The sequence below is a fragment of the Rhinopithecus bieti genome, unplaced genomic scaffold, assembly GCF_001698545.2.
Source record: "Rhinopithecus bieti isolate Rb0 unplaced genomic scaffold, ASM169854v2 scaffold_47995, whole genome shotgun sequence".
In the NCBI taxonomy this organism is placed as follows: Eukaryota; Metazoa; Chordata; class Mammalia; order Primates; family Cercopithecidae; genus Rhinopithecus; species Rhinopithecus bieti.
In genome coordinates, this window is record NW_016819498.1 from 1,002,503 (window position 1) to 1,016,715 (window position 14,213).

The 14,213-nt window shown below is 44.1% G+C and overlaps 1 protein-coding gene across 5 annotated transcripts in view; it reads left to right on the forward strand.

The window, feature by feature from the left end:
• The window catches only part of SPTBN1 (spectrin beta, non-erythrocytic 1), a 217,350-nt gene that overhangs the window by 136,094 nt on the left and 67,043 nt on the right, over positions 1–14,213 (forward strand). For all 5 annotated transcript variants that reach the window (XM_017859016.1, XM_017859014.1, XM_017859015.1 and 2 more), the window contains one exon: positions 10,815–10,966. In XM_017859016.1, the coding sequence (XP_017714505.1) occupies positions 10,815–10,966 (152 nt within the window). The remainder of the gene's footprint in view (positions 1–10,814; positions 10,967–14,213) is intronic.

The window sequence follows — 14,213 nt, forward strand, 5'->3', positions numbered from 1 at the left end:
GCATCCTCCCCTTCCTCTTCCTCCTCCTTTTAACCACCCTCTTAAATTGTAAAACCTATGTAGCTCCCAGGCTACATAAGAAGAGGCTACTGGCTGAAGTTTGCTGACTCCTGTTTTGAATTAATCTGTTAACTCAATCTGAAGGAACTGACCAGACATGAATGGTTATGAGTTTTTTCTTCTTGTTTTGGGGATGTAATGTCTTGTTTTCCTCAGGCAGTGTGGGATGGTGGTTGGAACTAAATAGATACCATCCCACACTCCCTGTGTGGGATGGAGTGCCTCAGGTGCTTTGGGATTCTTTAGGGTTCAGATAAATGTAGGCTCTAATTCTGGGTGTTTCTTTGCCAGCAGCATGCCTTCGGGGGGATCCCAAAACCAGTCTGTGCCTCAGCCACCTCAGTTAGTTAGAAATAACAGGCTGTAATGAAGGAGGAAAGTGAGTGAAGGTCCTAATACAGCATCACCACTTCAGCCTTTGCCCTAACTGATCAGTCATCCTGGCTGCAGTTCCCATCCTGTAGAGATGGAGAGTAGCAGGTTAACAGGCTCAGGATACAACTTCCTGTATGTGAAAGCAGTTTGGAAGTGTGCTACACATTTTTAGTCAAATACAGTGAACAGTTACTGAGTATTTTATCACAAGGTCCTAATTCTGTTTTTTTACATTTGCTTTTTCCTCCTGCTTTTGGCATCTTGCACTATTGGTTTTTTTGTTTTGTTTTTTAAAATTATTTTAATTTTGTGGATACATAGGTGTATATATTTATGGGGTATGTAATGTTTTAATATAGGTATGCAATGCTTAATAATCATATCATGAAGAATGGGATATCCATCCCCTTAAGCATTTATCTTTTGTGTTACAAACAAGCCAGTTGTACTCTTAGTTATCTTTAAATCTACAGTTAACTTACTATTGATTAATTCACACTGGTTCCCACCTTAGCTCTCATCTTAGAAGAGGTAGTTGTGTTGCTTTGCCTCTTATTTTCAGAGAAAGCCCCCACCATAACCCCAGCTCCCTCCAGAGTCTTGGCTTCTTATGGATTGTGACTTCATGCAGCTCACCTTGACGTAGGACTATGACAGAGGCAGGACCCTGGGGACAGAGCCTCATTTCTCAGTTATTGTGGGTCTCCTCTCAGAGGTTGTCCTTGCGGTGCCTTGGTCTCCATGTTGGCAAACCGGGGTTGTGCCGCTCAGAAGAAAGACCCTCTGGAAGCTGCAGGAGAGGCTGCCCAGTGGATGCAACCTGTAGGTGCCAGGTCATAGAGAGCTCATGGTGGGTTTTGTAGTCTGCCCATCAAACTGTACGTACTAGCAGACAATTGCATATTTGCTTCACATGCATTTAGAGCAGAAATTTGCATGTGTTTTGTCCATGAAGCAAGTTAAACAGTTAAGGAAACTATTTTAACTCAAGTTCTATTTTTATACAAATCAGCAAACATGAATTTAAGGCCTTCACACTAGTCCGTCACAGGGAGGACTTCAGTCAAAAGATTAGTTTCCTTCCTCTTGCTGCCTCAAGATAACAGTTGGATTCTCTGTTATCAAAATAGCCAGCTGCCTGTTTCCGGCTTCCTGCTCTGTGTATTTTGCATGTTACTCATGGGAAATGATTTATTTATTTTTTCAAACTAAGGCACACAGGGGGACTCCACCCTACCACTGTTCTTTTGTTTTGAGTTAGGATCCTTTTTTATTCTTTAAAACAATTCAGGAATTGAATTTTAATAGATAAATTGTTATAGTTGGTATAAATTAAGTCTTGTGACAATTGGCCTGTTTGGGTCATGTTTAAATAATGTTGTAATATGTTACAATAATGTCCTAATCATACTCTTGTGTATTTTGCAACTTCACTTTACCGCACAGGTATGTGGTGGCAATTGCCCAAAGGTAAAAGAAGCAAACAAAAAACGAAATTTGTCAACATTTTCGGTTGGCTCTGGACCCATTTTAGTCTGAATGACAGCACTACAGAATTGCATTTTTATCCGTATTTCAGACATTGAGGAAAAATTGCAAGAAGCAATTCAGCTGTCAAATATTTTTAGTGCTATACAGTGACAACATTTAACTGCCTAGGGCCTGTCTTTGTGATTTGAAATTTCCCTTCTCCTCAACAATTTCAGTGAGACCACCACCACCACCACCAAGATTTATTGAGAAACTAGTCACTGGGCACTGGAGGTTTGCTGATTCATTCAACAAATGTTTATTGTGCACCTACTTTATGTCAGGTATATATGCTAAAGCTCTAAACAGGAATAGGATCGGGCCTTTGCCTCTGAGCCAACTGCAGGTTAATTGAAGAGATGGGACACAGGATGTATAAGAAAAAGATAAGAGACCACATTGGTAGAACTAATCTTGGCTGGATCTTAAAGGAAGGGTAATAGAAAACTGCCTTCCAGGTTAGAAGAATGATATAAGCAAAGATGGGGAAAAGCAGCGTGCAAGGTGAGAGTTCAGAGCATGAGAGTAAGACCTGTTAGGTTGGAACAAAAGACGGTGTGTCAGGGAAGTTCCCAGATGAAGCTGATGTCTTAGGAGAGCCCATTTGGGACGTTTAAATGCCAGACTCAGAGATCTGGACTGTCTTCTGGATAGCTGGGGTCCGTTGAAGGTTTTGGTGCAGTGCTGCAACTTTGAAAAGCCACTGTTTGAGGAACATGACTATGGTAGTGATGTTTAAGGTGGATTCGAATTGGAAGAGAGGCACAAGACAGGGGGGTTCAGGTGGGGTCTGAAACCACCCAAATTTTGGTGAGCTTTGTTCAAAACACACAAAAATACATTGCCAAAATTATTCTCTTAGCAACTGATATTGTACTTCTTTGTAATGTCTTTTTGTTATTTTTTAACTTTTTATTTTGTATCCCCAGCTAGATTTCTAGTTAATTGAGGGTAGGAGACTTTATCTTAGACACAGAGTTCTAGGTACCGTATGCACTTTGTAATGTTGAAGCTCACGAATACCCTCAATTTCAGATTAGTCAGCTAACACAATATTACCGATTTAAATCGTGGGGATATGTTCATGGGAGGATTGCTTCCTCTCCTTTGGATTTCTTCTTAGCTTCCATCCCTGTAATTCCTTTCTGTCTTACTTTGAACCCAGATCTACACCTAACTTAACTATATGTCTGTGCGAAGCAAAAACTACACGATTGCCGTCTCTTACTTAGGGGGTAGGCCATTATCTTAGCACAATTGAAGAGCCTGATAGAAAATATTATTGGGTTATACCTGCAGGTTCAGACTACTTGAAAAGTAAAAGGAAGATTCCTTCTGTTAAGCCAGGTATAAATTCAGTCTTTAGGGGAACAATGAATAGGGTCTTTTGACAGTTCCTGATTCTATATTAACCTTTTTTTCCGTCCAGGGATGTTCCAGGCCTTCAGGCTTTCCTTCATTCCTGGCTCCCATCCCTTTCCATAACCAGAACTGTGGCATATGGTGAATATAGTTGTGTTTGGCACTCTGTGCTGAGGGTATTGCAGAAAGATGCTGTACAATCTTTTCCATCATGCGATGCTCTTCTGCTCATCAAAGCTATTTCTGTATCCTGTAACTTGACTCACACTAACACAGTGTTCATTTTTTTGGTTATAGCAAATTCTCCAGAGTAAATAAATATGGGGCTGGGTGCAGTGGCCCACACCTGTAATTCCATCACTTTGGGAGGCCAAGGTGGGAGGATCACTTGAGACCAGGAGTTTGAGATCAGCCTGGGCAATATAATGAGACCCTATATCTACCGAAAAAAAAAAAGAAAATGTTAGCCAGGTGTGACGGTGCATGCCTATCTGTAATCCTAGTTACTCTGGAAGTTGAGGTGGGAAGATTGCTTCAGCCCAGGAGTCCAAAGTCACAGTGAGCTGTGATCACACCCCTATACTCTAGCTGGGGTGACAGACTCCTTCTCTAATAAGTTCTTTGGTTAATTGATTTAAAAATATAAATTAAAAAATTATATAGAAGCATTACAGCCTTTCAATATTTATCACAGTCATTCCCTGAGAAGCAAAGAAGTAGGTGTTATGCTTCTAGAAGAGGATGATGATGGAGAGAATATTCACAGCCCTTTGTTTTAACCATTAAGCAAATGTGTTTCTCAGTACTAAATACCTCATCCTTTTTTCCCTTTTTCCTTTCCTTTTCTTTCTTTTTTTTTTTTTTATGAGACGGAGTTTCGCTCCTGTCACCCAGGCTGGAGTGCAATGACTCCATCTGGGCCCACCGCAACCTCCACCTCCCAGGTTCAAGTGATTCTCCTGCCTCAGCCTCCCGAGTAGCTGGGATTACAGGCATGCGCCACCATGCCCAGCTAATTTTGTATTTTTAGTAGAGATGGGGGTTTCTCCATGTTAGGCTGGTCTCGAACTCCTCCTGACCTCAGGTTTTCCACCTGCTTCAGCCTCCCAAAGTGCTGGGATTACATGCATGAACCACTGCGCCCGGCTACGTCATCCTTTTTTTCTAATACATCTTCTGAGAATTTCAAGTTGTTTATCAGAAACCAAACAACAAAAGATAGTGGAATCTCAGCACATGACAGGAGAAGGTGTAGCTATGCATTTTAGTCCCTCTTGCCTGACTAGAGTGGGAGAGACAGAGCCAAGGACCTCACCACTACTGGCTGGTGACACTTAGCAGCCCTTAACTCCACTGAGCCTTGGGCTTTGCTGGAGATAACTAGCGCCCCACCTACCTGATAGTTTGCTATGAAGATGTAGTGAGCTTTGAGAAAGTACGAAGTGCTATTCAGATGCATGGCAATGTTATTGCAGACACCATCTTACAAAATTCTGTCTGTAGGAAGGAGCACCATACTAGGATTTCCCTTATAATTTACGCCTCCTGGGAATCAGAATCTGATGTAAATGTTGCCACTCACTTGAGGGTGGGTTTCTTAACTCAGTAGTTCTCATTGACAGTAGTTGGCTAATTTATTTATCTCTGAGCCTGTGGAACTACAGGCTGAGCTGATTGGGTCTTTACACTCAGAACGACTTCAGGTTCCTAGGTTCTTGGGGCTCCAAGGACATTTTGGTAGAATTTGTGGTCCTGAGAAGCTTATTTTGAGACCATTGTTAGGAGCCCTTCTTTCTGTCTCCCACCCCTGTCATGTCACAGAGACTGCCTCACCACGCTTCTCCCATGGAGGACTGCTGGTTCTTTTTGTCTTTTTTCACTTAGTTTTCCACTTTCCTCACTGGACTGCCAGAGCTGCAGCTGCCTCGAGTCCTGGGTTGTGTTGGTAAGTAAGTTATGTCCAGGCTGCTTAGAGGTGGGGTCCTCAGGCATGATCTTGGATCCCACTTGTACCACATTGGATAGCATTGCAAGGAGGGGATGGTGAGAAGTGTTTGAACCTGAAGGCCTTTACGTGGAGAAGTAAGGAGACCTATTCTGCATACTCTGAAGGTGGTACAAGCCTTACTGGGCCACAGAGATAGGTCTAGTCTTGATGGAGACACCATCCCAACAGATGGAGAGTTACCCAGTAATGCAGTAGACCCTTTACAAAATAAGGACTTTCCTTAGTTAGGATGGTAAGATGATGGGTGATTCTAAGTCTTGTATCATGCAAACACTTTTTTTGGGTCTTTTTTTGTTTGTTTTTTTGTGTGTTTGTTTTTTGAGACAGAGTCTCACTCTGTCGCCCAGGCTGGAATGTGATGGCATGATCTCAGCTCACTGCAACCTCCACCTCCCAGGTTCAAGCAGTTTTCCCTCATCCTCCTGAGTAGCTGGGATTACAGGCGCACACCACCACGCCCAGCTAATTTTTGTATTTTTAGTAGAGACGGGGTTTCACCATGTTATTTAGGCTGGTCTCGAACTCCTGACCTCATGATCCTCCCGCCGGCCTCCCAAAGTTCTGGGATTATAGGCATAAGTCGCTGCATCTGGTGGAAACACTTTTTTAAATGTTGTGAATGAGACATTATTGCATAGTGAGTGAGAACCCGGGCTCTGGAGCCAGCCTGCCTGGAGAGTTGTTAGCTCCTACCTCATAGGGCAGTTGTGGGGATTATAAGTGCAGTTAGCCCTCCGTATCTGCAGATTCCTCATTTGTGGATTCAGCTGACGACAGATCGAAAATATTTGGAAAAAAATTAACAATACAATAGAATGTAATACAAATAAGATGCAATATGACAACTGTTTACACAGTACTTACATTGTATTTGTTATAAATAATCTAGAGATGATCTCAAGTATACAGGAAGATGTATGTTGGTTATAGGCAAATACTATACCATGTTATATAAGGGACTTGAGCATAAGAGGTTTGGTTTCTGAGGGAGGTCCTGGAACAAATTCCCTGTAGATACTGGGATTAGATACTGAAGGACGACTGTGCCTGGGACATAGTAAGTGCTCAGTGAATGCTATAATTATATTTTAATAAAAAAGAAAAAAGTCATTTTCTTTCCATACAACTATTAAGCAACCTTCTGCCACACACATAATTTCCTCATGTTCTGGAATTTTTAAATAGCTGGCCCAGGTGTTAAAGAAGGGATTTTTTGAAAGAAAAGTAATTTAGGTAAGTTCTAAAGCTTGTTCAGTCCTGAAATTTTACGATTCCATGACCCTCTGGTAAGTTTCTTTTTTTGAGACAGAGTTTCGCTCTTGTTGCCTAGGCTGGAGTGCAATGTCACAATCTTGGCTCACTGCAACCTTTTTCTCCTGGGTTCAAGCGATTCTCCTGCCTCAGCCTCACAAATAGCTGGGATTACAGGCCCACCTGGCTAATTTTGTATTTTTAGTAGAGATGGGGTTTCACCACGTTGGTCAGGCTGGTCTCAAACTCCTGACCTCAGGAAATCCACCTCTCAGCCTCCCAAAGTGCTGGGATTACAGGCGTGAGCCATTGCACCTGGCCAATTTCTTAAATATTTTGAATTAATGAGACTGTTTCTTTGCTGGAGAAAAGGAGAAGAAACTAATTTAGAGCAGTTACAACACTCTGGACACTTTGACGTGCACTTTATCTCCTCTTGTTTGGTGCTCAGCAGTCTTTAGATGAGTCCTTATAATATGTAAGTTTAGTAAACTGCAGGAGGGTAGGGGGGGCAAATACAGCTGAGAGATACCCCCGAGGGCAAGGGCACAGAAGTGCTTGTTCCTTGGAGGCACCACTTACCAAGTTTGGGGCAGGGCTGGCTGGGAACCTACTCAAAGGTTTACCTGCATCACCTTCTTGGGGAGGACTTGATAACAGCAATACAAGGCCCAGAAATGGTAAAAGGAGAATGGAAATGGTGTGAGGCACAGAAGTGTCCACCTCGCATTGCCCAAACCCAGCCCACCCCAGCTCCCTGCTGCTGGTGCTGCTGCTCTTCTGCCCTGCAAAGGGCGTGCCCTTGGTGGCATGAGTGGGCCTTGAAGGCAGGGCATTTCTGCTGCCTTCGAGCTGACCTGCACATCATCAAAGAGAATGATGAAAGAATAGCAACCCAACTGGGGGGGGGGTGGTGCTCTCTGGGGAGTGTATTCCAAGATTTCTCAACCTTGCTCTGCTGATATTTTGGGCCGGATAATTCTTTGCTGTGGGAGCCATCTTGTATACTGTAGGATGTTTAGCAGCATCCTGAGCCTCTACCCTCTAAATGCCAGTAGCATCTACCCCTGAATCGTGACCATCAACAATGTATGCAGACATTGCCAAATTGCTAAATGTGCCGAGGAATCAAAATTGCCCCTGCTGGAGAACCTTGGGTCTAAATAACCAAACCAGTATGGAGCTTGTAAGTGCTACCTTCTTGTATCACCACGGTTACTTCATGCTCATAGGGCTGGAAGTCGGCTCACTGCCCTCTGCTGCCCCAACACCTCCTCACGCAGCTAGCCCCAGTCACGGCAGCTTGAGCTTGGAAGCACTCCTGGATTGCCTTTCATCATCCGTGCCAAGGGGCTCCTGCTCCTCCTCAGATGTCTGGCCCATCTCCCCCAGCCTTCCTGGGTGGGGAGTGCAGGGGTGATGTCATTGTGCCTTCCCAGGAAGGGTGGAACAAAGGAGGGGAGTCCCCAAGGACACGCAGCCTCATCCTCTACTGAGCCACTGAGTAGATTTCTTTTCCCTTCTGTCTCCCTCCTTCTGGCTTCAGAAGTATTTGCTGTTCACCAAGCGCTCCATTGTAAGAGGACACGCTCGTTGGCTGGGGCTTTATGTGTCTCTGTTGAGTCCATTTCCTGCCCCTCTTGTGTTATGAGGGTGTTGATTCTGGTCTGGTCCCTGGATGGAATCTTCTGTGTCTTTTCCAGTGGCGGGGTGTGAACCTGAGGAACTTAGACCCTGCGTGATTTTTCCAGCACTCTTGCACTTCCCGGGGCCTGCTCCTGACTCTGAGGAGAGTTAGAAGGAAGGGGAACAGGAAGAGAGGGCAGGAATGCAACAGCTTATTTTTTATTTTGACATCTCCTCCCCTACCTTGAGTTCTAAGAAATAGTTCTAAAGAAATAGTTCTTTCCTCCCATCTACCTTGAGTTTCTAAGAACCATGGTAGCCCTGGGGAGCCCTCCCAGCACAGATCTCAGTCTATTTCAGCTCTGTTCTCTGCACCCACCCATGACCTCTCCATTTGCTTCTCTGTGAGGAGGAAGGTTGGAGTTGGGCTGTAACTCTTTAGAACAGGGCACTAAGGAAGTCTACTGACTGTTGTTTCTGGCAAATCCTCAGAGTTTCCTTGTAAAGGAAGCTGTTAATTTAAAACCTGAAAGAAGTTGGGGTGCTCCTTTAGTGAGTAATTCACCCAAAAGAGTGACATTTTGTGCTCGTTTATTTGGAAATACTTTAATCCAAGCAGGTTTTCATTTTGATCTTGCTCCCTTGCTTCATTAAAAACATTTTCTGACTCCAGTATAATGGATAAAGGATTTTATAATTCACAAAAAAAATTTGTTAACCCTAAATACGTATAAACTAGGAGTTAACTTGCCTCCTTGATAAGAGGCCATCTGTGAAATGCACCTTATGTATTTTGCTCTAGACCTGCTCTTTCAGAACGGCCAAGCTTAGCCCCAGAATTACAGCTTCTGAGTCACTGTAGTAAAGTTGCCATCCATCACAATGATTGCATGATCAATAATGCATGTAGTATTTTCTGTAGGACCTGTCATGATGTTTTTGGTGCAGCTCCTTCTCCACTGCAGCCTGCCTCTCACTGTCTTTTTCTCCTTCTCCTAAACCTGTCCTTTTTGTTCCTGTGTTCTGGTTGGCCTTTGTCCCTGGGGAAGGGCCCTCCTTCTGTCTGGATGGGTAGTTCCTTTTTGGGAAAGGCAGGACCTCAAGGAGCCGCTGACTGTAGCAGGTGGCCAGGGATCTTGGCAGGTGCCCCAGTTGACTCTCCTGCCAGGTCGGCAGCTGTAAAACCTCACCCAGTGTCATCTCTGCCTCATTCCCTCCCTGTGGTGGGTCAGTTCAGCAAAGCCTTCAGACAGACCTTCCCAGGGTGTTGGGCTGTTTGCTCTCCTTCTGGCCAACCTGAGAACCCAGTACTCTCAGGCTACTGGGCACATGCCTTATTAGCAAGGGTGGCTTTTTAGTTGTTACCCCCGCCCAGTGGTTTTGAAATATATGCCAAATTGTTGAGCTATCTGCCTTTTTTGTAGATTCATGCATAATCATTTTTGTGGTTTGGGTTTGCACTAGGAGTAGGTTTTAGCTTCTTGGCATAAATTCATACTGGTGGAACTAGATATAGGGTATGTAACATAGAGAACAGAGTCAGGAGTATGAGTGGCTGGATCCGGGGCATATTCTGTGGATGTCTGTTGAAGGTCTTCAGCGACCTATGTTTCGAACATTTCGCAGAGGCAAGAAGTTTGAAAGCCTGTTTGTATGGTATGTGAAGGCCAGTTCTGGGCAAATATGTCTAGAGTTTTAAACTTTAAATTGGACAATTTGATCACTGAGCCTTGAAAAACGTGTAACACTGTTTCCTGGATGACTTGAATGTACAACAATCACACTTTAGACCATAAATCAACAGTTGCCTTTTCAGCGAAGGATCACAGTATGGAGATTATAGTTTTCTTCTCCTTTTATAGAAGAGAACATTGAATCCTCTGTTGAATCACATTTTTTGTTGAAACCCTGGGCCCAGACCCTGCTTTCCTGTTGCCTGCAATGTCTTTGCACTCTACCATGTTGCCTGCCATTTTGTTTGTTGTTCATGGTGTGTGGGACTGAGCAGGTGAAGGGGGTCATTGCAAATCAGTGTCATGAGTGAATTTACCTTGACCAGTGTTGCCCAATCCTTTGTAGATGAGGGAAGCAGTTTTCTGCTGTCTCTTGAGATTTCCTACCCTACACCCTTTCATATACTTACCTTTCAGAGGAATAATAGCTGTAACATGTACGTTGGAAATTTTACCAGTCAAGTATTATGGTATAGGGCAGGACTGCAAAGGACCTTGTTGTCATCTGCATCCTGCTGCCTCTTCAGCCGGGATGGGAGAAAAGAAAGAGGAGCAAAGGATATTCTGCTGGCAATGGGCCTGGGAGCTCACATGTTTAAGGACTGGACAGTTCCTACGCAGATGCTCCTTGACTTATGAGACTATATCCCAGTAAACCCATCGTAAAGTCAAAAAATTGTAAGTTGAACCATCAATAATCAGTGTTCTTTCTCAAAGATATGACCACAGTTAAGGGGTGCTAAGTAGAGGTGTCCTTGGAGTTCAGTTCTGCTGACCTTCCTCTGGCTGGGGTCTTGTGGCCCTGCTAGCATGTGCCTGCTCCTGGCAATGTGTGGTCAGTGGTAAAACAAGTTCTGCTCTGCTTGCAGATGAGCGTGAAGCCGTACAGAAGAAGACCTTCACCAAGTGGGTCAATTCCCACCTTGCCCGAGTGTCCTGCCGGATCACAGACCTGTACACTGACCTTCGAGATGGACGGATGCTCATCAAGCTGCTGGAGGTCCTCTCTGGAGAGAGGCTGGTGAGTAGGGATCTTAGGAATCGCCGTGCATTGTAGTTGGGAAAACATTTTTGAAAAATCAAATGTGGACTTGTCTCCTGTTGAATTCTGCAGTTAATGATTGATAGTTTTGAGGAGAATCTTGAGAAGTGAGTTGAGCGCTTCACAGAAAGCCTTAGTGTCACATTCCGAGCCTGGGTGATGTTCTTGAGCTGTAATAAAGCCGCTTCATTCTGGTAATTTGCAAGGTTGCCACCTTTGGTCAGAAAGAACTTGGCTGGGGTCCCTGTTAAACAGGGCATGGTGCTGGAATTTGAAGGGCCAGGCTTGGGTGCTGGTTTCTAGATGAACCACATGAGATGATGGAATGTTTTCCAAATTTGTGTCTTTCTGGTTGTCTAGAAAATCTGAGCTGCCATCTTAAGGTGGCAAGCATTGAATTCAGTGGTCACTGACGTTCTCTTCCTTGCATACTTTTTATTTTAGGGGTGGAGGGAGAGGCTGGTGTTTTGTCATCTCCTTGGGAACAGAGCTTCTGATGAATTCACCCTGCCTTTTCAGGCAGGAAAGTTGTCAGTCTGCATTGAAAATTGTATCCCCAATCTGTTTCCCAGAGCTGCTGTGGCCCTCTCTAATGTGACTCTTGTTTATGCACCTTAAACTAAAGCTTAAAGCAGTCACTGTGACTGATCCAACAGGTTTTGTCTCGCCTTGGTTTGAAAATGGTTGCTGTATCCTCCCAGAGCACATGTAGTGCCATAGGTGGAGGTGGGGCTGAGCCAGGAGCCAGAAGCCAACGCCCAGGGATGGAGACCACATCTGCACTGACATCACCAGGAAAATATGATGCTGGCAGTTGGCAGGGTTGCCAGAAAGCCTTATTTTTAACTTGATCTCCACCCTGTAGCTTGCCAGCTGCAGTGGGCCTGTGTGCAGACCAGCCCCACACCTCTTACCGCAGGCAAGGGTCTAAGGTTGTACCTTGTCCTATTTGTTACCAGCCCGCAGAAAGACTGCCTCTTTGAGTCTGGGTAAAAATGGAGCCAGAAGAGTATTCTCTTCCCTGCCCTCCTGTTCAAGAACAGGGATCTCCAGAAGATAGTGAAGCCCTGTCTTCTCTGTAGTGAGTTTCATCCATGCCCTTTGTTCCTGAGCATGTATGTCTAGTGGCCTCATTTTCTGTGAGGGTTTGTGGGTCACACTAGACAAATAAAGGAGGCCCCTGCTCAGAACCATGGCAGCTATAAGAAGGCAGTTGGTTTGTGGTGTGGGGGTGAGGGAGTGGGCCCACATGGGGAGTTTGAACAGGCCATTTATTGCATTTTGATTTGTTTCTACAAAATGAATCTTGTTTGAGAGCCTAGACTAGAATCATTGTGATATGCAGCTTTAAATATAATTTTTATAACCAGACTTCCTTTCTCTACCTCTCAACCTTTTTTTGTTTCTTAGTATTTAACCTGGTATGATTATTTATTGATTTTGTGTGTGTGTGTGTGTGTGTAGTGGGAAAATGGTGTTTTGAAAGTAGCTAAAAAAAAATCATTAAAGGTCATGTGGATAGGAATTAGTCTGAACATTTATTTTTTTTTCCAATAGCGTCCAATCTTCTAGACTATAGGGAGTAAATTGTTTGCCTTTAAAGACCCATAATTATTTTATACCAAGAAGATTATGTCCTTGATAATGTCTCCATAATAAATGGGATCAGGCCCGTTGCCATTCTGAACAGGGCAAGAAAAATATAAGTAGGGAGAAAAACCAGTAAAGCGTAATTCTTAGATGTATGTGAGTATCTCCCACTCCTCTCCTTATTTGCTAGCAGTAAGTTTTTTTGTGAACCCAGATACCTAGGAGAGTAAGGATGGAGAAGATGATACAGTGGCTACCATCTCCAGCCTCTTAAGCAGTCAGTGTCAGTGGTTTTACAGAACTTGGTAAAGCCCCAAGTGCCTTCATTTGTATTACCCATTCTTCATAGCCATCCTGGGTTATATAGGTTGGCCAGTCTAATTTTCTTATTCCAAAAATAAAGATACCACAGATAGAGTTATCTAAAGCTCTTGTTCATCTGGACTGGAGATTTTAAGTCCCTTTGGCCTCGTAGTCTGGTTCGTGGAACTTCCTGGAAAGGAAACACACCACGCACTGCCTTTGACTGTGGAGGTTGCCAAGGCCTCAAGTTAAAGATCCTCCCTGCAGGAGACCTCCATGAGAGCTTGCCCCAAAGGTTCCTTGCGTATTCAGATTCCAGAACTAATGAGGTGGTTAGAGCTTCCAGGCCTGGGTAAATGAATGTCCCCAGCTAAGTGTGTCATCAGATAACATTAGCTGAGCTTTCTGCACCAGTGGTCCAAAACCCTGGGTAACATAAACATTTGTACTCTATCTGGAGCCCAGTCTTTGTCAACCAGCATTTTAGCCCCAGCACTTAACCACCAGCTTGGCAGTAGCTAGCAGATAAATGTTTGAGGGACTAGGTGATTCAATTTACTTTATTAATAGATTCTTAGAGCCAGTTCCTTTACAGAGGAGGAAATGTGTGTTTGTGTGCATGTGTGTTTTCTGGTTAAAGTTCAAAGAAACATTAGTTTAGTGACCCAGACAGTGCCACCTTCACCCCACCCTGGATTTTGGCTCAATAATATTTGAGTTAAATATGAGTAAGTTTTATGTAGGCATTTGGGTTGTTTAGGAACTTGATTTTGAACTACTCAGCAACATCAGAAGGCAGAGATCTCTGGTCCTGGCCTGGTTATGATCTGTGTCCAGAAGTGTCTGCTCCCTCTCAGCCTCAGGTGTATCAGCTCATAGAGCAGTGAGAAGACTGAGGGCTGGGCCAGGAAGCTTCTGCTAGTCAGGATTAGATTGATTAGAAAGAAAACTATTCTCATTTCTTATTCTGAAATCACTGTGGTCTATAAGTCTCCATAAAGATCTCACTTGAAAAATCCCTTAAAAATACAGACCCACCCTTTAGCATCGGATTGGCAGATAAAAGTGTGAGCACAGAATCTGTGCTGGCCATTTAGTAATTAGACCTAGATCTCAGGGCCAGACTAGAATGAGACTTGAGGGGTGAAGGTTTGCCCTGCAGCAGCATTGACATGAGAGAGAGGAGCCCCTGGCATATCAGGCCTGCACTTTGGTGGTAATGTTCTGCCCACAGCTCATAACCCACTTGAGACGCTCACCATTGCCTGCCACCTTCCTTCATGGGCATCTGCAGTGAAGTATGGTTCTCACTACAGTGGCCAGTTTTCTGCCT